The sequence below is a fragment of the Neodiprion virginianus genome, chromosome 2, assembly GCF_021901495.1.
Source record: "Neodiprion virginianus isolate iyNeoVirg1 chromosome 2, iyNeoVirg1.1, whole genome shotgun sequence".
Classification (NCBI taxonomy): domain Eukaryota; kingdom Metazoa; phylum Arthropoda; class Insecta; order Hymenoptera; family Diprionidae; genus Neodiprion; species Neodiprion virginianus.
Genome location: NC_060878.1, coordinates 2,079,391 through 2,106,543, shown reverse-complemented (window position 1 = coordinate 2,106,543; position 27,153 = coordinate 2,079,391). Strand labels below are relative to the sequence as shown.

Below are 27,153 nucleotides of genomic sequence, written 5' to 3'. Positions count from 1 at the left end.
GGATTCAACCCCTTCCTACGCCCATCATACCTTACATATATATATCTTGCCTCCGTCCTGCAGAGCCCTCGATTTTGCCCCCGACTGCCGCCGCCTCGCGCCTCTTCCATGTATATACACACATACATACATACATATATACACGTTACATTATATAAAAGCAGACGAAAATTTGTCGACCCGAATTATCGGCCTCGGGGGTTACGTAAGATTGCACCAACGAGACGGGGGATGAAGGGGAGTGAAGGGTGTAGTCCGCACTCTCGCGAATCCCTCTCTAATCCCTCCTTCGCCAGTCGAACAAGTATAATTCCTCGAAACATATACACGTACAATATATACATGTATATTATGTGTAGGTGTGTATATATCGTGAATTTCTGTGCAGGGTGATGTATGCAAGTATAACGTTATCATCCCCTCCAAAAGGCACCTTTGGTGCAAAAACCTTTCGCCAAGTATATTGAAAATCTGCGCATTACCCACAAAAATATCTGCTCTGATGGAAAATTTATGCATGTAATTATCTCGTAGAAAAAAAAAAGATTCAAAATCAAATACTACTGCCAAGTATATGTCTGTTAATTCAAAGTAAAAAGTATGATTGAAACTTGACCCTTATATTCCACATCTCTCTGGAATCACACTACTGCCACACTGGGGTCAGATCAACCCTACATTTATTCAACTAAGAATAATAATCAAGTATGAATAAAAGTCAGAATAACTCATACATTGATAAAAATTCAGAAAAACGAAAACTTGTATTAGTAAGTGGTACTATTGCGTCAATAATGCAATCCAATAATCATACTGTTTTTTAAATTTTATCAACATTTTTCTTATTTGTCTTTTGAAGTTATGAAATCTCCATATTCTAATCGGTGTCAAAAATTTGGTTATATTTTATGTGACTTGTGATTGGAAGTGGCGTTTTTTTTTTATTTTTTTTTTTTTATATTTCAATTTTTAAACCATACTTCAGATACGCTGTGCCGAAAAATTCTGAAAAAAATTGGTATTGCATTTTTCGTTACGTACATTCATGCAAAAAATTGTATAATCTTGATCGCGATGTCATAAAATGCTCCATACGTGTATATGTACGTATACATAAACAGTTTAAATTTCCACCTCGCGTGTTGAATTTTCTGCCAAATAAAGGGTTTCAATTTAGAGAGAAAACGACTTGTTCTTTGTGTGTGTAAATGCATAGTAGATACATTATGTGTACATAATATTCATATATATTTGTATAACGAATTTAGCGACGCTCACGAGAAACCGCGGTTATATCTTATCATCGATTATCATACACGTACACACATGTTCCACATACATACATTTTACATACTTCTCGAGTTGAATCGAGGGTGTCTAATTTGCCGGGTATAATACTTACGATAACCCTCCACTCACCCAGTATCGTCGAGGTATGTAGTACCTATAATGATAATATATTTGTAGAGGCACTCTATATCTGTATCCAGAAAACCCTGCGAACAACCGTTCAAATCAAAAATTAAATCCGCACGCGATTTGCGAAGCTCTGTATATAATTATATTATACATGGCTATGTATACATAGAACTATGAATGTTCATCTTGTATTCGATACGAACTGAGATAAAAAAGTATTGAGATAGAATTTTTCTAATTCTAACTGATAGAGATAAGAGATATTCGCCTATAAACATTGAATCATCTTGATTATCTCGTTTTTCTTATTAGTTCCAATATTTATCATTTCATATAAATCGTCAGTGAATATATAAATAATACCGTTAAGTTGCGTTAAAATTAATTTTCCTCGATTATTCGCATCAATTTTTTCCTACCTAAATGTATTATAGATATTCTTGTATCGGTACAGACCAATTAATAATTGTTATAATATTTTTCTGTTTCAGAGGCCGACTATACTTTAGATGATTCCTTTTGGAATGAAGAAAGTCCTGTTGGTAAGTCGAGAGAAATATTTCACCAATATGGTTTCAATTTCATCATGATGTATTTTATTTTCACGCTTCGATAAACCGAACACAACTTTTTTATTTTTATGCCGAAATTTTTTTTTCCGACAATTTAGTTTTCTCGTTTTCTGTACTTTTTTTCTCCCCCGGCTTTACACTGCTAATTGAAATTCGCAATCAGGTCGAAATCTCACAGTTACGCGAACATATTATACTCTTCAATTCTGTACAAAAAAGCATATATATTTCCTGTGTGTTTTTCAGAATTTGTTTATTTTTTTTTTCTTTCTCGTCTTCTTGGTGCTGGGTAATTTCTGTGCATTGCGGTTCATACATTATAATACATTTGGGGAAAAAATTTAGACGTATATAATGAGCGAAATCAATTGGTAGCTCTCGTGATTGCGTAAATTTTTCTAATCTTTATCCACCGAATACATATAATAAATGTAAATTTTGGTATTTATAACAAAATGTTGTGTTAAATTCCCACGCGAAAATGTTTACCGAAATGTGTCTGTAAATTGATTTTAAAAAAACCAAAAAAAAAAAAAAAGTTTTCTCTGAATGTATCTCATAGAATATAATGCAAACAGTTTCAGCTAATGTATAATAATTTGGAAACAAACAAAAATTTGGCAACTCACTCTCTCTCTCTCTGTCTCTCTCTCTCTCTCTCTCTCGGTGTTTTATAGATTTTCTTTTACTTGAAGATTTTTCTTGATACCCCATTAATTCTACCTATCTTATTACTTTTTTGCATTTTCATTATTCCGTTCAATAATTAATTCCTTTTTATTAGCATTTTCAAATCGTATACAGAGCAAAGAAGAAAAAGAAGAAGAAGTAAAATGATTTAAATAAATAAAATTCATATATCATGCAAAACTTATACCGACCGTTGACCTACTTCGTAGGCAAAATTAATTGAAGAGAAAAAAGCCAAAGAGGAAAACCAAAAGCACCACTCAACGTGAGGGAGGGAGAGAAAAGGAAGGAAAAAATTAGAATTGACAAGAAGAAGAAAAAAAAGTGTGAAATATAATCGTAAACTAGTTTCGTTAGGCTGCACGGTTATGTATATATGTGTGTGTATATATATATATATATATATATATTAACGTTCAAAGTTATACTTATAGTTGTCTACTTCATACACTTAATACGTCATTTATCACGTACACGATATTATAAAGTCGTCACAGCACCTCTATAATTCATAAAGAAGACTGATGATCAGTTGTAACTTACAATCATCTAGGTAATATACTAATTATGTGAAGCGAAAAATTTTTCAAATGGTTTTTTTCCGATAATAATATGAAGAAAAGTCCTACGGGAATAGGTATACATACATATATGTTACGTGTATTATACAATACATATAGGAATATTCACAATAATTTGGCACAGTTATTCTTTTGAAATTTATATATTCCGCGGAATATAAGCGTTATAGGGAGAAAAAGATTTTGAATATAAAGAGATGCTGCAGAGTGTTGGAAGATTTTTTTGCCCATAGATTTTTGACGTCGGTATTATACATATACACACACACACACACACACACACACACATATATATATATATATATATATATATATATATATATATATATGCGAGAGTATAAGGTGTACCTACCAGCAGATCTACAAAAGACAGACGAGGGTATCGGCGGGAACCGGATGGGCATGGATTCCAAGTATATACATATGTACGCAATACATGATACATACCGCATACGTGTATATATATATATATATATATATATATATATATATATGTTTGTGTATATAGACGGGCAGAGGAGCTCCAACTTGAGTGATTAATGTGGCAGCTCAATGATGCTCGAAAGTGTGTTGTTACGGAAAAGGAGAGGAGGAAATGGATAGAAATAAAGAAAGGAAAGAAAAATAAAAAGTAAAAGAAAGAAAAAAACGAAGAAAATGAGAGATAAGTGAAAAAGGAAAGAGACGTGAAGAGAGATACGTTGAATATAAGCAATATCACAGTAGTGAACGAATCACGAGAGATCGAAAAAAACGGACCATGAAGTACACAGTAGATTCATACCGAGCCTAAAGTGGAAACAAACCACCTCAGTACCTGCATATAGGCAACCGGAGTTACGATTTTCACGTCACGAACGGATTGTGAAGCCCGGTTGCCTATCTGTAGGAAACAAGCTACCTCGGCGCCTGCAGATAAGCAACCGGAGTTACAATTTTCCATTTCACAAAAGACAATGTAAAGCCCGGTTGCCTATCTGAAGGCGCCGAGGTGGCTTGTTGCCACGTTCAGGGCCCGGTATATTTTTTTGTCATTATACTTCGGTGTGAATGATTATTACTTATTTGATTAGAATGATGTACCTATGCGAATGAATATCTTACCGAATGAAGGAACGAATGATCGTGTATAATAATAACGTGCATTAATCATAATGTGTATTATTTTTTTCAGGCGAGGTTGAGAGATTACTACGCGAATACAGACAGAACCAAGAGCTAGTACGAAATATCGGGGCCCATTACTATCAGATAATATACCCGGTCCAGTTGCGGCATCACGAGAAAATGGGAATATCCACAAGAGAAGTTGGGGCCAAGGTGAGAATCTAGATTCATTATTAAGTCTAGTTTATATGTACGCACACATACATCATGATTTGGTCAAGGTGATATTATTGTGATGTAGAATTTCCCTATTTTACCGACAAATTCAGAAAATCGTATGGAAGGAAATTGCAGTTTTAGAATACGATAAGACATTCACAATGAACGCAATTCTGCATGGTCACTATACCTATATAATTACAGTTTGTAATATCAGTGAAGAATTGGGTGTAACAAATATCCTGGAATTCAGCCATAACCTCAAAGAATAAGTGAAAATTATCTGCAAACGATATATAGTTACCTTATTATTCAACGATTAGCCATGAATTAAAATGTCAAACTTTATATCATGCCTATAATTTAATAAATTTTAAAAAACGTTCGGTTACTGTACGAATTACTGACTCGGTCAGTAATGCCCGTCCCTAATTTATTAGCCATTAGTCATAAATGCGTGTTTTTTCAGCCAAAGAAACAGATCGCTATAATAAGATTAATTCATCTGACGACTGCACTGCATTGCTTGATAATATCAAAAATCTGATAAATGTTGGAGGCGAGGTTAGAAAAGGTTGTCTACGACTAAAGTAAGTCGGAAAATTTAGAACAGCGAGGATCGCGCAGTAGAAATAAAAGGGACATACGTTCGATGTAATTCCCAAGGGTGATCCCAAAGAAAGTTGCTGCCGTGGTAATCCAATACGCGTAGTAAAAAACTTTAAGAAACTGTTTACGTACACACACATACAAACGTACATAAAAAAAGACGCAAGATGCGATAGTAAAAAAGAGATAGCAACGGATGTAGAAAGAAGACAGGAAAAAAGAAAGAAAGGGGGAAAGTTGCAGGTATCTGAGAAGTTTTTCTTTCCTATCTAGAGCGATATTGAGACGACGTTGAACGTGGCTCTGTCGGAAAGTCGATACATCTGTCAGTTTTAGCCTTATTCCTCGAGGTATAATACATGCATACACATACATACGTGTTTACATACATACATATATATGCATTCATCATATACATCGTACGATAGCTACTTCACTTCACTTCACTCCTCTGCATCCACGGCAGCCTCTCAACGATTATATTTTTAGCCACGATGACGTCGCTGAAAGATATTATACTGTATGCAATAATATACATATGTATACATACATACGATATTCAAACCTATACAATATATATTATACATAGTATATAAGATAAAATACAACGTACCAGGGTAATTTCCTTGTAGCTTTCCGTCGCTTCGCCTGAAGACAGGCAACCGAAGTACGTAGTTACATCTTATATCTGTACTTAGAGGGTAGTCCTTAAAAAAGTCATTTTTGAATTTCGACGGACTTGCCCCCCAAATCGGATCCACATCATTCAAAAATAATTCCCTCATTTTTTCAGGCTTTTATCTCAACTCTAACCCGTTCAGGGGCACGTCAAATCTACCTTCCTTGGGTCGCTGATTACGAATCTGAACTCAAAATTTGAAAATTCAAAATGGCGGATTCAGTATGGCGGAGCGAAGTCCAAAAAGTCATTTGATTTCGATAAAACTCGGTACTCCGGAGTTTTCAAGGTCACTGATTACGAATCCGAACTCGATATTACTGGAAATATATTTCCGTTTGACTTATCAGCCGAGGCGGGAACATTTTTTTTCATAAATTGAATCATACCTAATCTCATTGTCAGTAAAATGATACATGTCGGTTAATTGCCCATCTGCTGGGAAAGCTTTAGGAACGTTCAAGGAAATCACCCGGTGTACAAAGCTTCTCATTCTCCTTACGTTATACCTGTGATAATGAAAAGGTATTCACATTATGTGGTCATAAGTCTCATTCACCTTATACGCAATTAATTTTAGAACCCGCCAAGAAACGGACACGGAGATAACAGTTATCAGAATCAAAGAGGACGATCACGCGTAAGGATATTTAGATTCAATATTTTCTTTCAAATTCTCGGTGGTAATAAACTTTCTTTATTTCCTAATCCTGTACATTTTCAGACGGGAAAACACTATCATCGGACGTCCATTCTTCTCAAGGCCTTCAACCATAAATTTCGTCTAGACTTAGAATTAAATACGTAAGAAATCACCGACAATTATTAATTCTATATAATTATTCGCCAGTAATCATGCTTTCATTTTTAATAGTATTTCTTTATATTTCTATCCCTCTCTCGCTCTGTTTATTACAAGTGGAAAAAATCTTACTTGACATTCAGTACCGCGACGTATATTATTGTCATTTACTGCATCGTAACTATTATTCGCGGTAATTAATTTCAAAGCCTGTTCGTTAACGTCAACTTGACGGATGACGAGAAAGACGAGGACAGGGGTTAGAAATGTTTAACGCGCTTGTTGTATCGGTAAAAAAGCTGGTTTTATATTAGAAAGACTAAAAAAGAGAAAAAATTTAAGGTATAATTGTAGTTTCTGTGTTTGATTGTTAATATTATTATTATGCATGAAGAATTAATTACACAAGAATGTCGTTTGTGTATTTCCTATTTTTTGTCTGTGCTGTATGAATTTTACATACAATATGAGCTGTCTAATTCCAATTTTTATTCTTTCTCGATATAATTGTTTGAGGTATCATGAAATGGAAATTTTTGAATTTCACATTTGTGTATCACTGTGGAAAAAAATCAAACCGGCATTATAAAATCTTGTACCTGGTTACAGGCAACTGTTAGCTCCGAATTTGATGCAGAAGCACTTTTTGCCAAGCGGTGCCGAACAAGTATCGAAACAGGTATGTAAAACATTGGCGGGAAAAAGTTTTGCACATTTGTTATTATATACGACGCGGATGACGCGGAGAATGATTCTAAAATAAATTAAAAGAAAGAGGAAAACACGCGAGGTGAAAAGACCGTAGCCTCATTGTTGAACACGATTCTTTATATACCAAGACTATGTTACGCGTTTTTTCACGAAGCACGAAAGTGAGGTTAGGGTCGCGTAACGTCAGATTTGTTCTCTACGCGCATGCGCAGAGTACAGAAAAGACCGCTTTCAACTCCTAGGGCTTAAAAGTCGTATTTTCATTACTCCGCGCATGCGCATTCTCAGACTTACTCGACCGTCATAGAAAGGGGTACTTTGTGTATTATAACATACATATTGTTTTCTGTTTTGTTTTTTTCAAGAAAAATTGCATTACAAAAATTATTTTATATTTAACAGGAAATCGAGCACTGTTTTTATCACGGAACGGTCAAGGATTACCCGGGAGCAAGTGCGGCTTTTCACACCTGCGACGGAGTGAGCGGTGTTATTCATTTAGGCAACGAAACATTCGTCATGCATCCCTTCTACGGCGGGGATATGTCGGTCAGTAAAATCGAACGGGCAGAATTTTTTCTTCTGAAAGAATGTTTAAAAAAAAAGAAGACAAAAAATCCCAAAGGAACAGTTCTCTTCGCGATTCAGTCGCATCAAGATTCGAGGCAGCCGCGTGTTTATATAGCCTGTATAAAAAATTCGGGAGTAAAAACCCTCGAGAGAGGAGTTTGATAGGTTTTCAGAATTCGTGAACGATATCTTTTATCAATTTTTTATCCCACCTTCATTCTGGTCAATTAATGGTTGAGCGTTTTTACGTCTTTGACGAATACTTGAGAAGGAAGAAAATTAGGTTAAAAGGAAAAACTAGTGATGGGTAAATGTGAAAAGAGTTGAACAGAATTTGAAGCAAAAAGAAAAAAAAAAAAAAAACAGACAAAAGAAAATAAAAGCAACGAAGACGTAAAGCAACTATCGAAATCGAATAAAACACAATTGACTGATCAATTGCCGGAGTATTTGAAGAAGCTTAATTAAAATAATGATCATGCCTAGAAGATAAACCATAGAATGTAGACTATATACGTACCTCTCTTTTAGCAGAAACATCCACACGTCATATTTGAAGCTCGTACAAAGGCTAATAAAGGCTGCGCAAATCTGGTTACTAATCGTCAGCCAAAAAATCGTAGGCAAAAACATATCCTCGGCCTTTCCGAAGACACATTCACCCGGTACAAACGTGACGTCCGCGAGGCCACAAAGTACATCGAAACAGCCATGATAATCGACAAGGCTATGGTAGGTGATGTATGACAAAAGTAGACGATACAATGTAGAATCGAAATTGAAAATGGGAATGAAAAGACGAACACTCGAATGTCCAATATGGATGGATCAGTTTTACATACACCCGTTAAACTCGATCGATTCAAGGCGTGCTAATCCGGATATTGCTTGCAGTTTGACAAGAGGAATGGCAGTACGAGAATGCAAGTTGTCTACGACGCGATACAGGTTGCGAATATTGCAGACTTGGTGAGTTGTTTCGCAATTTTTAACTTTCCATTTCTCTCTGTTTTCAGAGAAAAAATCTCTCGTGAGATTTTCGCTTTGATCGGCTCGGTACTTTTTAAATTATTTTAATAACACTACTTCAAGAAATCAAATAAAAATGGCGATATCTTGAGAGTGGATGAATGGATTTGAATTAAAATTCGTATCGTGAGGTTTTTTGGGTCGCTAATCACGAATCTAAGGTCAGATTTGCTAAATTCAAATTTGGTACTCGTCGATTTGTTGGGTGGTTGACCACAAATCTGAAATCAGATTGGGACATTCAATATGGTGGAAAAAAATCTAGATATATTCCGATTTCGTTAGAAATTCGTAGGCGGTGATTTTTTGGATCACCGATAACGAATCCAAAGTCAGACTTCCAAAATTCGTAGTTATGGATTCATTATACTGATACAAAATAAAAAAAATCGTGATATTTTCACGTAACATTGTATCCGAGGGCCTTAAAATCGTTAATCACGAATCTGAATTCGTAGCTTAAAATTCGAATTGGATATTATTTTTTTTTTTCTCTCTATAAACTTGGAACCTGCAGTTTGAGAACGGCAAGTTCGAGGGCTGGTTTATGGCGAGTCTAAAGCCACTTGTATCCCCTTCTCAACAACCCGCAAACACAGTCTATGAATGTACCATTAATCAACTTCGGATGAACCTCAGGGATCCGGAGTGATAATTCCGATTGCCGCTGATCATCGACAGATCTTGAAATACCATTTTTCCCTTACTCCCGACAGTACTTTCGCACCCTGAATACAAGAGTGTCTGTAGTCTACATAGAAACGTGGCAAGGAAGTAACCAGGCACCGATAAACAAGAGCAGCGAAATAAATAAGGCACTTCAGAACTTCAGCGATTATACAAAGAGGAAACTTTTCAGCGTTGAGAAAGACACTACGCAGTTACTGACGTAAGTGTGAATGAAAGATGAATGGAGAACGTTAAGGGGTGGAGGTACAGTCTGGACGGTCTAAAATCATACCTATTTTCAGGAACTTTTTTTTTAAACAAAATGAAAACACTTAAAGAAATTTGATATTGAGCGCTTTATCATTTATAGTTTCAAAAACATTTAAAAAAATTTTTTTTCATTCAAATTAATAATAAAATGACGGCATGGCCCATGTAAGTAGCTAACGACTCCGAACTCGAAAACTTTTTGCGGTGGCACATCTCCTAACGTCACTTTCCAACTTTCAACAGATCGAAAATTTTATTCGAGTTCAAAACACCTCTTTGGTTTCCTTGCTCGTTGCCCACTTATTGTAAAAAAAAAAAAATAAAAAATGTTCAAATATATACAATTATGAACAAAAACTGACATTTTTCGACCAAAAATTGTTAACAATTTAAATGGAAAAATTTCAAAACGTTCTTGAAACTATAATTAATGAAGCCCTCCAACTCAAATTGCTCTAAATGTTTTTATTTTCTTTAAAAAAAAAACAAAAAAACATCTAAAAACCGGTACGACGTACATCATCCTCCTTAATCGTTTCTTCGTGTATAAACATTCTTGTCAATAATCCATCATATTCCTTACACAAAAATTTCCTCGATCAGGGGCGAAACATTCCACGGAGAATCGGGCATCGCGGTACCGGGAACGGTATGTTCAGCAACCTCGGTGGGAATAAGCGTCGACCTGAACAGTTACGAGCCTCACCTAGTCGCCGGTACGATGGCTCACATGATAGGTCACAACATCGGAATGGGTCACGACAACGGGAGTAAGTTCCAACAATCATACAAGAGGATTAAATAGTTGGCGAGTTTTTCTCCCTTTCCTGTGAACTCGGCTCTACGATAATATTTTCCATTTCTTTCTTTTCCATTTCTTTCTTTTTTTTTGATTTTCAGGAGAGCAATGCATCTGCAGAGACTGGCACGGTTGTATAATGGCGCAGTCGATAGTAGGCCTGGAAAATGTTCAACCGTATAAATTTTCCGGATGCAGTAAATCGGACTACGAAGACGCGTTGAGACTAGGCCACGGTATTTGTTTGCTCAACAAACCAAACGAGGTAACTTGTCCATAAATCATAAATGTGTACATTAGGGTGGTCCTTATTTTGGGCGTTGACGAATTTTTTCCACACCACCCCTCAAATCAACTTCAAATAATTCAAAAACAATTGCCTTAAATGAAAAAGATTTTTTCGAATATTATCACTTTTACAATAAAATACATACCAAGAAAATGAGTTTTTTCCATGTTTGAATTATTTTAAGTAGATTTACGGGGGTGGGGAATAAGGATCACCCTAGTGTCCATCCATATCTGACAATACGGTTTCTGATCACGTTCAAGAATATATTGTACACCTATCATTATAGTTTTTATCCTACATTATTTTTACTTTATCATTCTGGGCTCGGCTATGTAGCAAGTACAATAATAACAACAATAATAATAAAAAATAACGGCAATGATAATACAGCAGTCCCTTCGCACCAGTATTACATTTTTTCACGATCCATAAACTTTCGTCCATTCCGCACTGTATGGTGAGCAGAGAACAACGAGTAGCTGCCGCTGTTTATACTGCGGTGGAAAGAGTTTACTTAAAAGGGTTTTTAGTTCGCCAGCTTTTATGGCTCCGCAACCCTTCTATCTTTCTGTCCATTTTTTTTTTTTTTGCCTTCCTTTTTCCATCGCACATAGACTCAATTTTACGACAAGATTACCGGAGGTGTGATGAAAACAGACTACATAGTTTAGAGACCTTTTTTGTCTAGGTCCTCTCCTCCCTCTTCACCTTATACACAGAAGATATAAACCGTGAGTCGTTAAAGTAGCTGCTTCTGCACGGTGTTGTTATCTTTGATTTTTCTGATATTTTATTTACGATCGACAGCTTTCACTTGAGGATATTTCGATGGTAAAGCTGTTTTTTTTTTTACATATAAAAACTATAACGTGATCGTTCCACAGCTGGCATCATCGGTGACGGGGACTTGTGGCAACAAGAAAATCGACGACGGAGAAGACTGCGATTGCGGTACGATTGAAAATTGTCATGAAAAAGATCCCTGCTGTGATCCGATCACCTGCAAGCTAACCACCGAAGCGGAATGCGCTGGAGGTCCGTGCTGTGACAACTGCAAGGTGAGAACTGCTGACAATGAATTTATAATAATATGGTTAACTTTGTCGATGTTTTACAATATTTAAACAATTCAATTTCGGTTAGGAAAACCGAGCGAACTTTTTCTCCGATCCGTAAACAATACCTAGATATTTTTTTTAGAGTCTTAGGACTCATTGTCGAAACAGGATATCACTTTTTTGGAGCTAGGGTCAACTTCTACCGAGGTGTGACCAATTACGCTTAATAATCGATCACTATAACGTGATCGAATCTCGCAGCAATAATTTTCATGTACCTATCGATGAAGGGGAGAAAAAAATGCTGGAAATACGATCAGCTCGAATGTAGACAACCAACACCGTTATTATTATCGAAGCTTGTTATAATTTCCCAATCGACACACCGCGTGCATGGACTATACCGTGATGTTGATAAGTTTCCTTGGATACATATATATATATATATAGCAAGCGGGTGAAAGAGAAGAAGGGGGGAGGGGGATTTATAATTGCTCTAAAATTCAACAACGGTCACAATTATAGGGAGGGAATTATAGAGGCTATAATTGACTTCCATCCGTCGAATCGCGTCGATTCGATTCGCGTCCCAGGTTCTGTGGAGAGAAATTTTGCTCTCCCCCTCTACAATCAATTCTGTGTATCCGGTTTATACGTAACCTATAGATATAGATATACATCTGGCGATGAGGGGGCGGATGGGAGGTTTAAGGGGTGTAGTGACGTCAATTTGTCGATGTGTAAATTCATCCCGACGGCGCATAAGAGAATTTCCTCTCTGTATCCGTCGCTCCGGATGAACGTATGTGTATGTACATATGATTAACATGTGAATGTACATACATACGTACATACGTACATACAGGGTGTTCAAAAATTCACGGAAAAAGTAATTTTGATAGGAAACAGGCTAACAATTCAAAATTAAATAATTTTTTTTCGTTCATTCATGAAGTAGACAGTATATATAAGTTTATGTGTGGAATAGGATATCGGGTAAATGGCCTCCCTGTACACTTGGGGACAATGAATCTGAGACAGTTAATTTTTCACACTAGTCTGTTATGTTGGCAACACAGAGAAACCTACAGCGCCATAGTCGGCCGATCGCGAAACAAACTCAATCTCAATAAATATAACATAACCCATGACCGTCGAATCTAACCTTAGAATATGTGTCAATCCAACAAGTCCTTATCCCCGCGGTATTCTAAGGTTAGATTCGATGTTCATGGGATATGTTATGTTTATTGAGATTGGGTTTGTTTCGCACTCGGCCGACTGTGGCGCTGTAGGTTTCTCTGTGCTGCCAACTTAACTGTCTAGTGTCAAAAATTAGCCGTCTCAGATTCATCGTTCCCAAGTGTACACACCAGATTGACTTTTAGAATTTTTGGTCCAGGGGGCGCGTAGAATCCCGCCGAATGTTCTCAGGGATTTTGGGGTACCGATAGGGTGACGATATCTCGTTACGGTGTTGTTTGACCGTAACACGTAGGGTGTCAGATGATGGAATGAGGCAGACGAGACAACGACGTCAGGGTATCGTGTATAATTTGACGTTGTATCGATTCAGCTTCGTGCTCGGGGCGTCGTTTGCCGTGAGTCAACAAACGAGTGCGACCTCTCCGAGGTGTGTTCCGGTGAATCGGGCCAGTGTCCGATCGACGTCTACAAGAAAAACGGAAGCCCCTGCGGCAACAACAGCGGATATTGTTTCGACGGCGTTTGTCCGGCCCTTAATCTACAGTGCGAACAGGTCTGGGGATACGGCGGTATCGCTGCCGACAAACAGTGCTTCGAACAGTTCAACTCCAAGGGGGCGATAAACGGTCATTGCGGGACCGACTCGAGTGGTCATCTGGTCAAGTGCGAGGCAGAGTAAGTCCCTGGTCCATAGACTCTTGCAATCGAAAGTCAGAGAAGTAAGAATTTGGAAAAGTCAATACTTGGAATGACAGACATGTCGAAATTTCCAAACTTGTGAAAATAAAATAGCGAAACATGAATTTTTCGAATATGTCACTGATCAGAATGACTACTAATTCTTTCTTCCAAGTTTTTAACCCCATCCAGAGGATCTTCTTTCGTTTGACTTCGTTGTCACGGTCACAAATAACAGTTCACGGTGGTCACTGTGTGACTCGGAGACGACTCGGGGAAAAATGGTTAAGGAAGTCAGGAAGAGTCAGAGAATTTGCTTGAGTGTTTTTTGGTGCGTTCCGAAATTAGCTCTCAGTGCTGTTAACAATCTTTTATCTCTTTTGTCTCTGTCCTAGGGAGTTTTTAGTGATGGCAGCTAGTTTTGGAACACAGCCTTTAGCGAGCACCGTGAACAGTGACGTGTATTTTTTACCAACTTTTGACTCGGAGTTAACGTAACTGAAAGTCAGACTGTACGGACTAATTGTGTAACTACTTCGATTTTCAGGAACATTCATTGCGGTTCGCTGCAGTGCCAATCTGGTAACAAACAGCCGGTTATTTCGGGCATGGATCAGCTTTACTCGAGAACTATAATCAGCATAAAGGGTCAAGACTACGAGTGCAAGTGAGTTCAATTCACTGTGAGCAGCGTTGCGGGGATGTAAAACTTTGCTTTTCATTAATTCGCACCCCGGCGACGAGGGTAACAAAATTAAATAATTCGGTTATTTCAAGAGAAGCAACCAACTATGAGTAAAAGTCATGCGTGATTATGGAAGTTACCTGTTGTTCTCTGCTCTGCGACGATCCAATTTTTCAACTACGGAAATGTCACTGCTCGAGCTTATAGATTCAAACTTTTCAAATCCAAATATGGTCCCCAGTCAAAAATGCCAATTGTTCCTCGATTGCTTTCAGGTCGACAACAGGGACTGTTGAGGGCTCCGAAATGCCGGACATGGGTCTAGTCAGAGACGGGACAACGTGCGGCGACAATCTGGTGAGAAGAATGAAAATTTCGCAATTTTAGTTACTGCAGGGTTAAAAATTACAGGGGACAAAAATTTGAGATTCGAATTACAGATATGCGTCAATCAGACATGCACCAGTCGCTTTCCACACGAGCACACTGGCAAATGTCCTACAAATCGTGACGATAACGAATGCTCGGGAAAAGGAGTGAGTAGCCCATTGATCCGGTTAACCCTTTCAGTCACACATTTTTAAAATCGATATTTTGGCCTGAATTTTGTTACGCGGGGGTTTTTGGCGTCGCTGATGCCGAATCTGAAGTCGGAATTTGATAATTTCTAAATCCAAGATAGCGGATACAAAATCTGAAAAACTATCAAAATGAAATGATTCTGACTGAAACTTATTACTCGGGGGTTCTCAGGGTTGTTGATCACGAGTCTAAGGTCAGAAAATCATAACTTCTAAATTCAAGATGGCGGATCCAATACGGCGAATGTAAAAACGAAAAAAACTATCAAAATTCAATGATTCTGGCCGAAACTTGTTACTCGGGGATTTTTGGGGCCGCTGATGACGAATCTGAAGTCAGAATTAATAATAAATTGTGATGAGGGTAGGACGTGGAAGTTTTTGAGGTGGGATGCCGAGCCGCCCACCGTGACTGAAAGGGTTAAAAGACGACCACACCCTGTTTTCGGTACTAACTCACCACCTTGTCATTCCTATTTCACCGCAGATATGCACGAACAGAAATAAATGCCACTGTAATAACGGATGGGCAGGGCCCGACTGTTCGATACTTCAGGAGCTGACAACAGCGGGGCCAACAACATCCAGCACAGCAATGTCTGGTAAATCTGGCCTAGAGAGTAAAATGGCGAAGAAAGAAACCCCCTACGGTGAGTTAATTTCCCAAAGCGAACGAACCACATTCGTTACATCCTTAAAAATTTTCACCAAATTTTTACACAAGCCATCCGATTTTGTCGAATCTCCATGTATTCTTCCCTCATTTCGTAACCCCTTATACATAACACATTTATATATTCTACAATATTAATCAACTCGGAACTGCTCTCGGGGTTCTTCACTCTCGAGATTCCTTATTTAGAAGGCACAAAATTACCAACTTCAAGGGGCAGCCGCGTGTCACCCGCACTCGTTCCCACCAGAAAAAAATGTTAATAATTTACAGGTTATTCCACAGCATCGCCGAGGAACGAGATCATTTTCTACCTATATCCACCATTATACAGCTGCGTTATATAAACTCTCGATCGTTATACTTTTTACATCTTTCTAATGAATATGCAGAATATTTCGCGACAATTTCGAGTAATTATTATTATTACTCTAGAATTGTATAATTTAATATTTCGTTTAAATTGTTACTTTTTTTTTTCTTTTTTTTTTTTATTCACGTGCGATCTCTTTTTTACTTTCTTTCATTCGATTTTTACAGAAGAAGTAACGTGATATATTCTCGATTGTTATACCTAGGTTAATCATTTATACCACACACTTGTACGTATTTACTCTATTATTTTATACATACGCGCATTCTCACGGTGAATTTGTTATTATATAACGCGATATACTTGCAATATAATATATAGTTTGCAACTGTATGATCATTTACTTCTTTTGATTTTTCACTATTTTTTTTCTTCAAACATTTTCATATCCGCACATGTGTACAATCACAATACAAAGATCTCGCAAAACGTTGCAGCAAATACGAAAAACGTAACGAAGAGGAAGAGAAAAATATAAAAACAAAAGAAAACAACAAATTCTATCCGATATCGCATTCGTATCAATAATTATTATTATTATGGGGTCATACTATCAGCTGTGCACAAAACAATTTTTATTGCTATACCTATATAAATATATATATATATATATATTTATTAACACACACACATACACACACACCTTTGCAGAATGATATATTATACAGGTAAATTGTGTGATAAATGTTTTTACGTTATAGGTATGTGTATACATAGATATATACATTATACATGTATGTACGTTATACAACCGTAAATAAGATCGATATTGGTGTGTTTTCGTTTTTCTTGCGTTCACCCGGTATATTTATTATATTACACATTGAATTATTCCAATTTTTATCATATTTTTACTCGCGCCGAATGAATGTCGATTAAAAAAAAAAAAAAAACTCAAGCAGTGGATGATTTTCAATCGGTAGGATAAAATTTCAACAAAAAAAAAAAAAAAACAAATCAGAAACGATTCGAATAAAAACGTTACAGGGTTGTCGGATTTTAGGATCATTAAAGAAAAAACCGGAATTCGATTTCTCTTTATTCACTTTCAATTATTCTCGTATTTAGTCAAAATAATAATAATAATAATAATAATAATAATAAACTTCTTTCAAAATATTTCTTCCTCGTATTTATGCAAAATATAAAAATTATTCAACATCTGAGAGGGGTAAAGAATTTATTGTCCATTCACCCCAACATTTTTAGGGTTGAAGCCTCAGTTAGCTGCGAAAGCTTTTGTGGCCGCACGCGTCGCGAGAAAATGACGAAAAAATAAAAAATAATGAAAAAAAGAACGCGCAAGAAAAAAATTGAATAATGATCATCATATTCGAGCACCCGCGTGATTTCTTATATACCTGTACCTATATACATATATATATATATGTGTGTGTGTGTGTGTGTGTGTGTGTGTGTGTGTGCATTTATATTCAATCTCGTATATATACATAAAGAATCACGTTTGAATAGAGGAAAATTGAAAATCCTCCACTGAAACGGATTGTGTAACGAAAAGAGATGAAAAGAATAACTAACAAAAAATATTGGATGAAAAAAATCCTCATTAACGTGGAAAATCGCCACAATATTATCAGATGGAATTTTAGTATGTTAGAATACTATTATGTGGTGTTTCTTTATTTTTGTTCTTCAACGATTGCGTTTAATCAATTCGTTTTCGTTTACCGTGGATTTCACATCATGTAACTATTACTAAATGAGAAAAAATTATGAGGATACACGGTACGCGTGCATGTGTGTCTGGTGGTTTCAGGGGGCGAGAAGCAGAATCTTAGCACGCCAACGATGGTAGTAATCCTGGTGGTTGTCGTCAAGTCAGTCTTCATTTGTTTTGCACTAATGGCTGGTTGCTACAGGTACAGTAGCCAAATCTACTTCCGCGTATGCAGGAAGCTCACTTGGCTGATTGTATATGTAAAAATTACACGTTTCAAAGGAAGAGAAAAAAAAAAAGAAAAAAAAAAACATAAGAGAACCAACGAACAATCGTTGTTTTTTCCATTTTTTCATTTTTAAAAATTTCTTTTCCATTTCTATGTGGGTTTTTTATTTTATTTATTTTTTTTTTTCAAATTTATTTATGTAACGGTGCTCGGTGGTGGGTTCTGATCAGCGCCTATAATATTATTCATGTATACATGGGGCATTCCACGTCAAATTCGCAGCTCATGTACCTCATCCTCTTGGATTCTAATCATTTTTTAGAACGATGCTCATACCGGCCCAAAAGGGTCTCGGGAGTTTTTATCTCTCATATTTGTTCAGACACCGGTGAAATTTGAAAAGAAATCGAAAGACCAATTCTGAAAACGCCATTTTTAAAATGGTGAAAAAGTTCAAACAGATTCTATGATTTTAAAAAGTAACGTTTTCGTAATTGATTTTGCGATTTTGTATAAATTTCACCAGCGGGTGAAAAAAAAAAAAATCTGCAAAAATTCCCGAGACTCTTTGGGTTGGTTAGAACATCGTACCAAAAAATTATCAGAATCTAAGGGGGTGAGGTACGTGGGCTGTTAATTTAATGTGGAATGCTCTATATATACATACACAAGTACAAAATCTTCGTCATAAAGTAAAATATTGATATTACATATAATAATTATACGACTATATAAGATATTATTTTTTATTATACCTCTCTCGTGCCTATTATCATCTTATTACATCCATATTATATTATTATTATTATTATCATTATTATAGCTGGATGAGAGGAGGCATCGCACGCGGCCGTCTGCAATATTGCTCGAAATAACTAATGAATCAATATATATATATATGTATATATATACATATGTGCGTATATTTGCATACATAAATGTACGTATATCCTAATATACATACATATATAATACAGATAATATGTATATAAATATATACAGTATATGTGCATATAAAGAGTGAATTTTTAACGACCGCATGGTTCATCGATTGTTAAAATTAAGATAACGCGCACGCACTGAAATCCGAATGCAACTGGCGGCCAACCGTCGTAAACGTAACCTCAAAAATTTTGACAGTAATTGTCGGTAGCTGTTAAGGATGGAGACCACATAAGAAGCAGGAACTTCATGTATAAAAAATAACTGCCTGAAGTAAGATGGCACTGGTGTTTACGTATGCATCGAACACAGTGGAGGGATTATAAGGTGTACAGTGAAAACTTTCTGCGAATCACGTTGTAAGATCATCGATTAGTCGATATTGGGCATCCCCGTAATCAATGACACTTCGGTGCAAAAAGAACACTAGCGACACTAGTGGTACTAAAAATAAACCTGATATGTGCGATTACTATTGCGACAAGTTTAGTCAATTCAACCATTTGAGTTCCTGCTCTTTACGTATTTAGCACAAATAACAGAGACGATTGTGAAAATTTTTTAAGTTACGCTTACGACGGTTGGTTGACCTGGCAAATAGTTACTTTCGGATTTCAGCGCGTGCGCATTAAAATTTAACAGACGACGCACCATGTAGTCGTTAGGAAATCACTCTGTATATTTATGTATGCATACATATTATATATATATATACTATACATATATATGATCGATGTTTATGTATTGTCTTTTCACAGTGTGTTTTCGATGTGTCTATATATATACGTACACATAATCATATGGCATTATTAAAAACTATATTGTTTTAATTTATATACATCGTACTAGTTGTGCATTATTTTTACACAAGAAATTATTGGTCATCTTTGTTTTGAAACAAGTTTGCCGGATTTTACGGACAAGTTCTTTGGTTCGCGTTGAACGTACACTAAATTAAAAAAAAAAAAAAAAAAAAAAAAAAACATAACTGATTGTGAAACGAGATAAAAATTTCCGAACTGCTCATAAATTACGATTTTTATTGACACGTGGTATGTTAATTTTTTTCATTTGATAATTAAACATTAATCGTAACAGTTATTTATTTAATATAACATACACGACTCTTTTTTTTTTCACACGTATTCAACGGAAATGATGAAAGTGTTTTTCTTTTACTCTCCTCCCTATAATGTTTTTCCCTTCCGTTGGCTCTATCTTTTCACATTACTATATGTATACGTATACTATACATACATAAAATTCTGAAATAGTGTAAAATATTGTGCACATATACATATCGTTATATTACTTATATAGAAATGTGTGTATTAGGGTGGCCGGTCCTCAGAAGAATAATTTTTGAATTTCGACGACCCTGAAAGGGTTGAATGGGAAAATCCACCCTCTTTGGGGAGCGAGTTAGAGTTGAGATAAAAGTCTGAAAAATTAGGGAATTATTTTTGACATTATCTGGAGCCGATTTGGGAGGCGCGCCGGAATCGAAATTAAAAAATTACCTTTTTGAGGACCATCCTAGCGTATATACACAAACTTTGATATGGAACAACGTACACGTTTAATGAATTCATCGTTATGTATACGATGTATGCATGTATGTGTGTACATGTGATGATATGTACATGCAATGTGACACATTTTTTAAACAATATGATATGTATGTGTGCGCAAATGTGCCAGCTGTTGTATGCCCTATGTGAGCACGATTATATATGAGTACATAAAAATATACATGTATATAAACGTTTGAATTATTATATATTATACATGTAAAAAAGAGAGAGAGAAAAAAAAAAAAAAAAGCAAAAAGAGAGCGAGAATCATGTTACCATGCTGCATCGTAGATTTTTGTGCTGTGTGGCGCACGGCAAATAACTCATACAATTAATTATATACAATATTTTGTTTATATTTATTCTATCTGATTTCCGTTTAATTTTTCGTCAATTTTTTACGTAGGTATGAGTTTTCTTCTCTTTTGCTTCTTGTTTAAAATTTCTTTTGCCTACTTCAATTTCACGGAGATAATATCGTTCGATATTTTATCATTGCAAACGTTTAATTATACAGGTACGACAATAGCGTGACAGGATATTTAAAAACAAAAAACTTCTCTACACCTTTCACGACCAGAAGTAAGAAATAGATGAAAATTTTTTTTTGTCAAAAATTCACGACGCGTTTTTGAAACAAGAATTATTTTTATCCTCATTTCGGTGTACACTTATACATGTTTTTACACATACATGTACAATATGTCCAGATTGTACATCACTCACACCCAAAACATTATATTCCTCATCTGTTATATCTCTACAAATAATACGTAACAAAACGGTGAACAAAGCGTAACGATATCACGATGAAAACGATGAGTAAGAAAGAAAGAAAATAGATACTATAAAAAAAAAAAAAAAAAAAAAAACCTGCAATTCCGCAACCATCATATCATATAGGTATATACATATATTGTATAATAATTATAACTTATATTATACGTTGTGAAAAATGCAACATCGTAACATGGCTTAATTCGTTTACCGGTGTTGTGGATAATAACGATCATGCGACGTATGCATAAGTGTATAATGTATATACATATACATTTATATATTATACACATTATACAACGTCAATTGTCAACATTTATACTCGCAATAAATTTTTAATATTACTATTATTATTATTACTATTATTATCATTAGAAAATCTGCTACCTGTGCGAAAGAAAAATCTAACTTTATCGTAACTTGATTAATTTTTTTTTTTTTTTGTTTATCTTTCTCTCAGTTTTCTTTCAATTTGCGATTTTTTCTGATCGTCTTCCACGTTTAAATCGTCATACGGAAAAAGTATACGTACGGTTAATGTATATTAATGAAATTTGAGGGTGGAAAAGGAAAAAAAAAAATAAATAAATAAAAACAAGAAGTCAACAGCCAAGAAGGACGAAAATTTGTTTCCGCGGTTATTAGTTATTATTTTTATTATTATCGTTGTTGTTGTCGTTATTATTATTATTATTATTATTATGAATGGTGTGTTATATACGTGCTGATATCGGCTTCTCTGTTTCTTTCTGTTTCTGTCTGTCGCTGCCATCTCTCTCTGTCTGCATGCTGTGGCCCTGGTCTGTGGGGGTGGATGATATCGACAATACAACAAATTTTGGGAATCCCCGACTTGGTTTGGATGACACACACGCGTCGTCGTCCTCGTCGTCGATCCTGGTTTACCATCGTCGTATCGACATAAAATTATTTTTCCTCCCCACCCACCCCTCCATTATATATATAAAACCTCACATTTATTGGATAAATCGATGACCGAAAAAAAAAAAACAAAAAAAAAAAAAAATACCCAACAACCAACTAAAAACCGATCCGTAGAGAACTACCACGGCTCAAACACTATATTTTTAGTTGGTATGCTCATGTCGGTGGTAGGGGGTGTTTTCATAGTATTTGCTCTGATGGCTCTCTGCTACAGGTCAGTCGTAGTACATAAAAACTTCTCCCTCTGTCTCAGGTTAGTGTGCAGTACATACACATAGAATTTCTTTATATTTTTATTATTCTTTATCTTCATTCCTTTATTATACTTATTCTTATTCTTCTTATTCAATTTATTGACTCGTTTACATTATTATTCGTTTACAAAGTTTTCTTTAATAATTTTTATCAGTTTTTTCTTTCATCCCTACGTGTGTATGAAACATTCGCATATTAGTTTCTCCTTTCTTTCTTTTTTTTCTTCTTCTTCTTCTTCTTCTTCTACAATGCTATATTCATAGTTTTTCAATATGCCCAACGTAGACTTTCTCTCTTTAACTCTCTCCTCGCATTTCACAATATTGCAATATCATTATATTGAACACGCGTGTTTCATATTACACACCACATGTAACATGGTATGATATATCGCAAAAAAAAAAAGGTACTAATCTTTCGCGTTTTTTTTCTTTTTTTTTTTTTTGTACATTATACGCAAATTTGACGATGACAATATATGAAAAATAAAAAAGCAATTTGTACAAACGAACAAAGGAAACAGCAGATATAAAAGTTTATTCATTATTGTTTTTATTTTTATATTCTCACGTTTTACTTTCCACTTCTCTGTCGTATTATATACGTATTCATTGTCCTGAAAGCGCGGAGTAAGAGAAAAAAAAAAAAAAAAACGAACAAGTCATCCGCGTGGAAAGTAGAAAAGTTAAGAGAAATCGTGTGATAAATCACTCGCGCTACAATAAGTCGGACGATTTTCAAGCCGGTATATGTAATACATCATACGCCGGGGGAATTATTGCTGTGAAAATGATGAAAGAAAAAAGAAGTGTAAAAACACGGTGAAAGTTTTGCAAAACGAGCTATAAATTTTCACAGTTCACAACTGCCACACACAGTTTAAATATATGATCTACGATATTTCTTGGAAACATATATATATATTGATATGTTTTTTTATACGTATATTCCATAATTCCAAAACATAAAATGATAAATACATCTAAATATACGTATATTGTATATACATATTATTATTTTGGTTTCTAATATTCGGTATCGCGCTTCGGAAACATTGAGAAAAAAAAAAAAAAAAAAAAAAACGTATGCGATACAACAAGAAAATCTAAAAGAAACACAGATTTGTTTGCACTTCTGTTTTTTTCTCTCACATTATAACGTTTGACATGCAATATCGTACGAATCTGCATAATTTAAATATCGTAAACAGAAAATTGAAAACATAAAACCCCCTAAAATCTCATCACCATCTACCAATATTATTGTTTCCATCATACTTATAATTATCATCGTTATTGTTATTATTATTATTCTTATTGTTATTATTATTATTATTGTTCATTGTTTATTGTTGTTGTTATTATTGTTATTATAATTTTTTTTGCTTAAATAATACTTGTTAACGAATGGGTGGTACTGCAGTGAAGGGCATCGAACGGTACAGATCGATTTGTGCAAGGCCGTCGTCGGGTCTACCATTTGACTGGTTTATACAATTTCTGTTTTACATATATATATTGTAAAACCGCATGCGATACTTTATTGCATTATTATTATTATTATTATTATTATTAATATTATTACTATCATCATCGTTATTATTTTTATTATTATTATACATAATATCCACGATTAGATGGTAGCCCCAATAATGAAAGCCGTTACATGTATATAATACCTATACATATTATATCGATACATCGATATATACATATATATATATATGTATATACATATATACATATATACATATTATTCCAAAATAGTATACAATACACTCCTTGCTATTATACCTATAGACACACGCATATATATGTACATATATATGGCGTGGTTATACGTATACCAAGTACATTATAGGTATATTATGACTGATCATGCATAGCCCACCAAATGCACAATTTTATTTTAAAAGTCAAAAAATAGAAAAAGAAAGTACCAAAAAAGATGAGAAAACCCTGAAAAAAAAAAGAAAACTGCTTGTTAATTAATAGCGTTGCATGCGCTTCTTTGTCCTGTAATCACTGACCGTGGAATCGGCACCATGATAATCTATCCGTCGTGTATATTCTCACAGAAGGAAAAGCACCATACAAAAATACGATCCACCATATTCAAAAAAACCAGCACAGAAAAACTACACAGGCGTATCCGGTAACCACAACCCCGAGGACGCCGCCCTCGACAGAGTCAACAAGATGCTCACATTCGGCAGCATGCCGTCCTACAGGTACGCGAAATCCTTCCGTCCATTTGTTTCAACATTACTTTGACCTTTATTGTGTACAATCGAAGGAGAGACTTGTGGGAAAATAAGGGAAATACAAAAATATTGCATGGAGCGATTATTATCACGTTTGTTATTGATATAGGTAATATGTACACACACATCGTATATAGGTAAAGACGCTCGGATTGATTCTGACACGTTCGATAACCCTAGAAACTTTACCGCCCACGGTGTTGGATGAGCACCCTTTGCACTGCCGGCCGCGCGCCGAAGAATCTTTTGTTTGCTGCTCGGCCTGAGGCGCGCGCACTGGATTCTATAAAGTTTATTGGGCACGCGGACGGCAGTGCAAACGGTGCTCATCCAACACCATGGGTCGTAACGTTTCTAGGGTTATCAAACGTATCAGAATCAATCTAAGCGTCTGTACATGCCATATAGAGGAGCTTTTTAGAAATCCCAAGAGAATTAATTCCTTACAGTTTGTATGTAAAGCGAAACTTTTGATTCAAATCCGATTTATTTTTCTTTCTGCTTTTAAACTTCCCCTTATGTATTGCACACTCTGTTATACATGTAATAGTATTGTTAAACGGTATATCGTAGAATTATACTGTGTGAGATACCCTTCATTTTCGTGCAAAGAAATTGATAAACGAACAAGAATGGCATATCGTATATTTTGCCATCCTTACGAACACGTCAAAAGCAGGGTTCGTTCGTCCATTTTATTTTTATATTTATTCTTTCATCCTTTTATATTTTAATCGACTTATTTTTCAAACAAGTGTAAAATCTCTCCTTGCAAATCGAGAATTTGAGCAGGAGTCTCAGTAAAGTCTTGAGTCTACAATGGAGATTTAAGGCGCGGTCTTACAATGTATTTTCTGTTTTGAACATTTATTATTCCCCAGAGCTGCATAATAATTTTACATTTAGTCAATATTATAATATACATATACCTAATTGTATCCTGCTTCTCCGTATTATATCGTAGTTCATAACGTACTATTATAAATATCTACTTATATCCAGGGATCTTTATACGAATGCATTGTTAAAAGGCGTAACGTATCGAGATGCAATCTCGTAGGAACTACCTACCTGTAAATAAAAATAGCCCGCGGCATGCCTATATTAGTATATTTCTAGCCGCGACGAGAGCCAGCGCGTCCTGTTCCGACCCATGAATAACGTCGTCACCGGGGACGGGACACGGCTAAAGTAAGTTCATCTCACCCCCACTAAGTGGCGTCTACTCGTCACTCTTCTATGAGAAAATCTCTGACTACATGTACCTATACTGTAACTCGTCGACTTCTCGTCCGATTATTTTTACCCTTCGTTCGTAATTGGGTATGTATGTATATTATAGTACATGTGTAATGTACATACATCATGCGTAATTGAAGAAGTCTAGTACATAATTATTGTACGTGTTTCGTTGTGATCTTCTTTCCTTTTTTTGTAATCAAACTTTACGGTTAAATTTTGAAATCAGTAATCTTAAAGAAAGAAGAAAAGCAATGTGGTTTAAGCTTATTTTTTATTTTTTGTTTCATTTTGGAAGACAGAAATCCATTTCATCGTTCAAGAAAAGGAACAGTGCGAAAAGAAACATTGCGTTTGTAATATCTTGAATAATTTAAACGATCTCCATTTTTATTGTCATCTTTGACGTAGGTAAATTAAAAAGTTTTATAACGGAATCCGACTAACATGTCTACATATTTCTTCAGCTTGATCTTGAAAATAATTTATATTATATCTCGAAGATTTGAAAACGGTAACAAAATTCAGTAATCAAAACTTACACGAGTTGGGTTGAGGATTTTTTTTTTTTACCAATAACTCAAAACCGCAGTGAATCTCTTTTGACGTGTCGCGGGGGGTTGAATGATAATCATTACTTAACATGAAAAGAAAAATTGAAATATTCTATACGCCTTTATAAATATATACATATAGTATTATACACATACCTGATACTCACTTAGAATATGCACGCGCTATTTAGATAATATTATATACCTATATGGGAAACAATCCAAACGCTACTATGAAAAAACATCCTTTATAGATAATATTCTCGATACCGAATATTACCACGAACCTCTGTAATTTCGCATGCCGTATTGTAATTTATCGAATTTGTGCAGATCGCTTTGATTAATAGATCCAAATTGTCTAATAATTAACGATACAAGCAATGCAGTTACTATATTACTTATAGATGATATGAAATTCAAGA

The 27,153-nt window shown here is 35.3% G+C and overlaps 1 protein-coding gene and 1 long non-coding RNA gene across 18 annotated transcripts in view; one reads left to right on the top strand and one right to left on the bottom strand.

Moving 5' to 3' along the window:
• The window catches only part of LOC124298286 (uncharacterized), a 72,600-nt gene that overhangs the window by 23,396 nt on the left and 22,051 nt on the right, over positions 1-27,153 (bottom strand). Inside the window, exon 2 of the long non-coding RNA XR_006906771.1 lies at positions 14,786-14,999. This is a non-coding gene — a long non-coding RNA (uncharacterized LOC124298286). The remainder of the gene's footprint in view (positions 1-14,785; positions 15,000-27,153) is intronic.
• LOC124298249 (disintegrin and metalloproteinase domain-containing protein 11) overlaps positions 1-27,153 on the top strand; it is a 45,809-nt gene that overhangs the window by 15,816 nt on the left and 2,840 nt on the right. For 10 of the 17 annotated variants that reach the window (XM_046750016.1, XM_046750014.1, XM_046750015.1 and 7 more), the window contains 20 exons: positions 1,911-1,961; positions 4,437-4,582; positions 6,457-6,516; positions 6,601-6,680; positions 7,288-7,357; positions 7,792-7,938; positions 8,491-8,691; positions 8,854-8,928; positions 9,705-9,877; positions 10,531-10,697; positions 10,828-10,991; positions 11,903-12,076; positions 13,653-13,957; positions 14,508-14,627; positions 14,921-15,002; positions 15,086-15,181; positions 15,714-15,876; positions 22,532-22,670; positions 24,750-24,902; positions 26,055-26,126. In XM_046750016.1, coding sequence (XP_046605972.1) covers positions 1,911-1,961; positions 4,437-4,582; positions 6,457-6,516; positions 6,601-6,680; positions 7,288-7,357; positions 7,792-7,938; positions 8,491-8,691; positions 8,854-8,928; positions 9,705-9,877; positions 10,531-10,697; positions 10,828-10,991; positions 11,903-12,076; positions 13,653-13,957; positions 14,508-14,627; positions 14,921-15,002; positions 15,086-15,181; positions 15,714-15,876; positions 22,532-22,670; positions 24,750-24,902; positions 26,055-26,126 — 2,638 coding nt within the window. Of the gene's footprint in view, positions 1-1,910; positions 1,962-4,436; positions 4,583-6,456; positions 6,517-6,600; positions 6,681-7,287; positions 7,358-7,791; positions 7,939-8,490; positions 8,692-8,853; positions 8,929-9,704; positions 9,878-10,530; positions 10,698-10,827; positions 10,992-11,902; positions 12,077-13,652; positions 13,958-14,507; positions 14,628-14,920; positions 15,003-15,085; positions 15,182-15,713; positions 15,877-18,049; positions 18,153-22,531; positions 22,671-24,749; positions 24,903-26,054; positions 26,127-27,153 lie in introns of all 17 variants that reach the window. The other 7 variants (XM_046750027.1, XM_046750022.1, XM_046750018.1 and 4 more) reach the window with 6 other exon arrangements.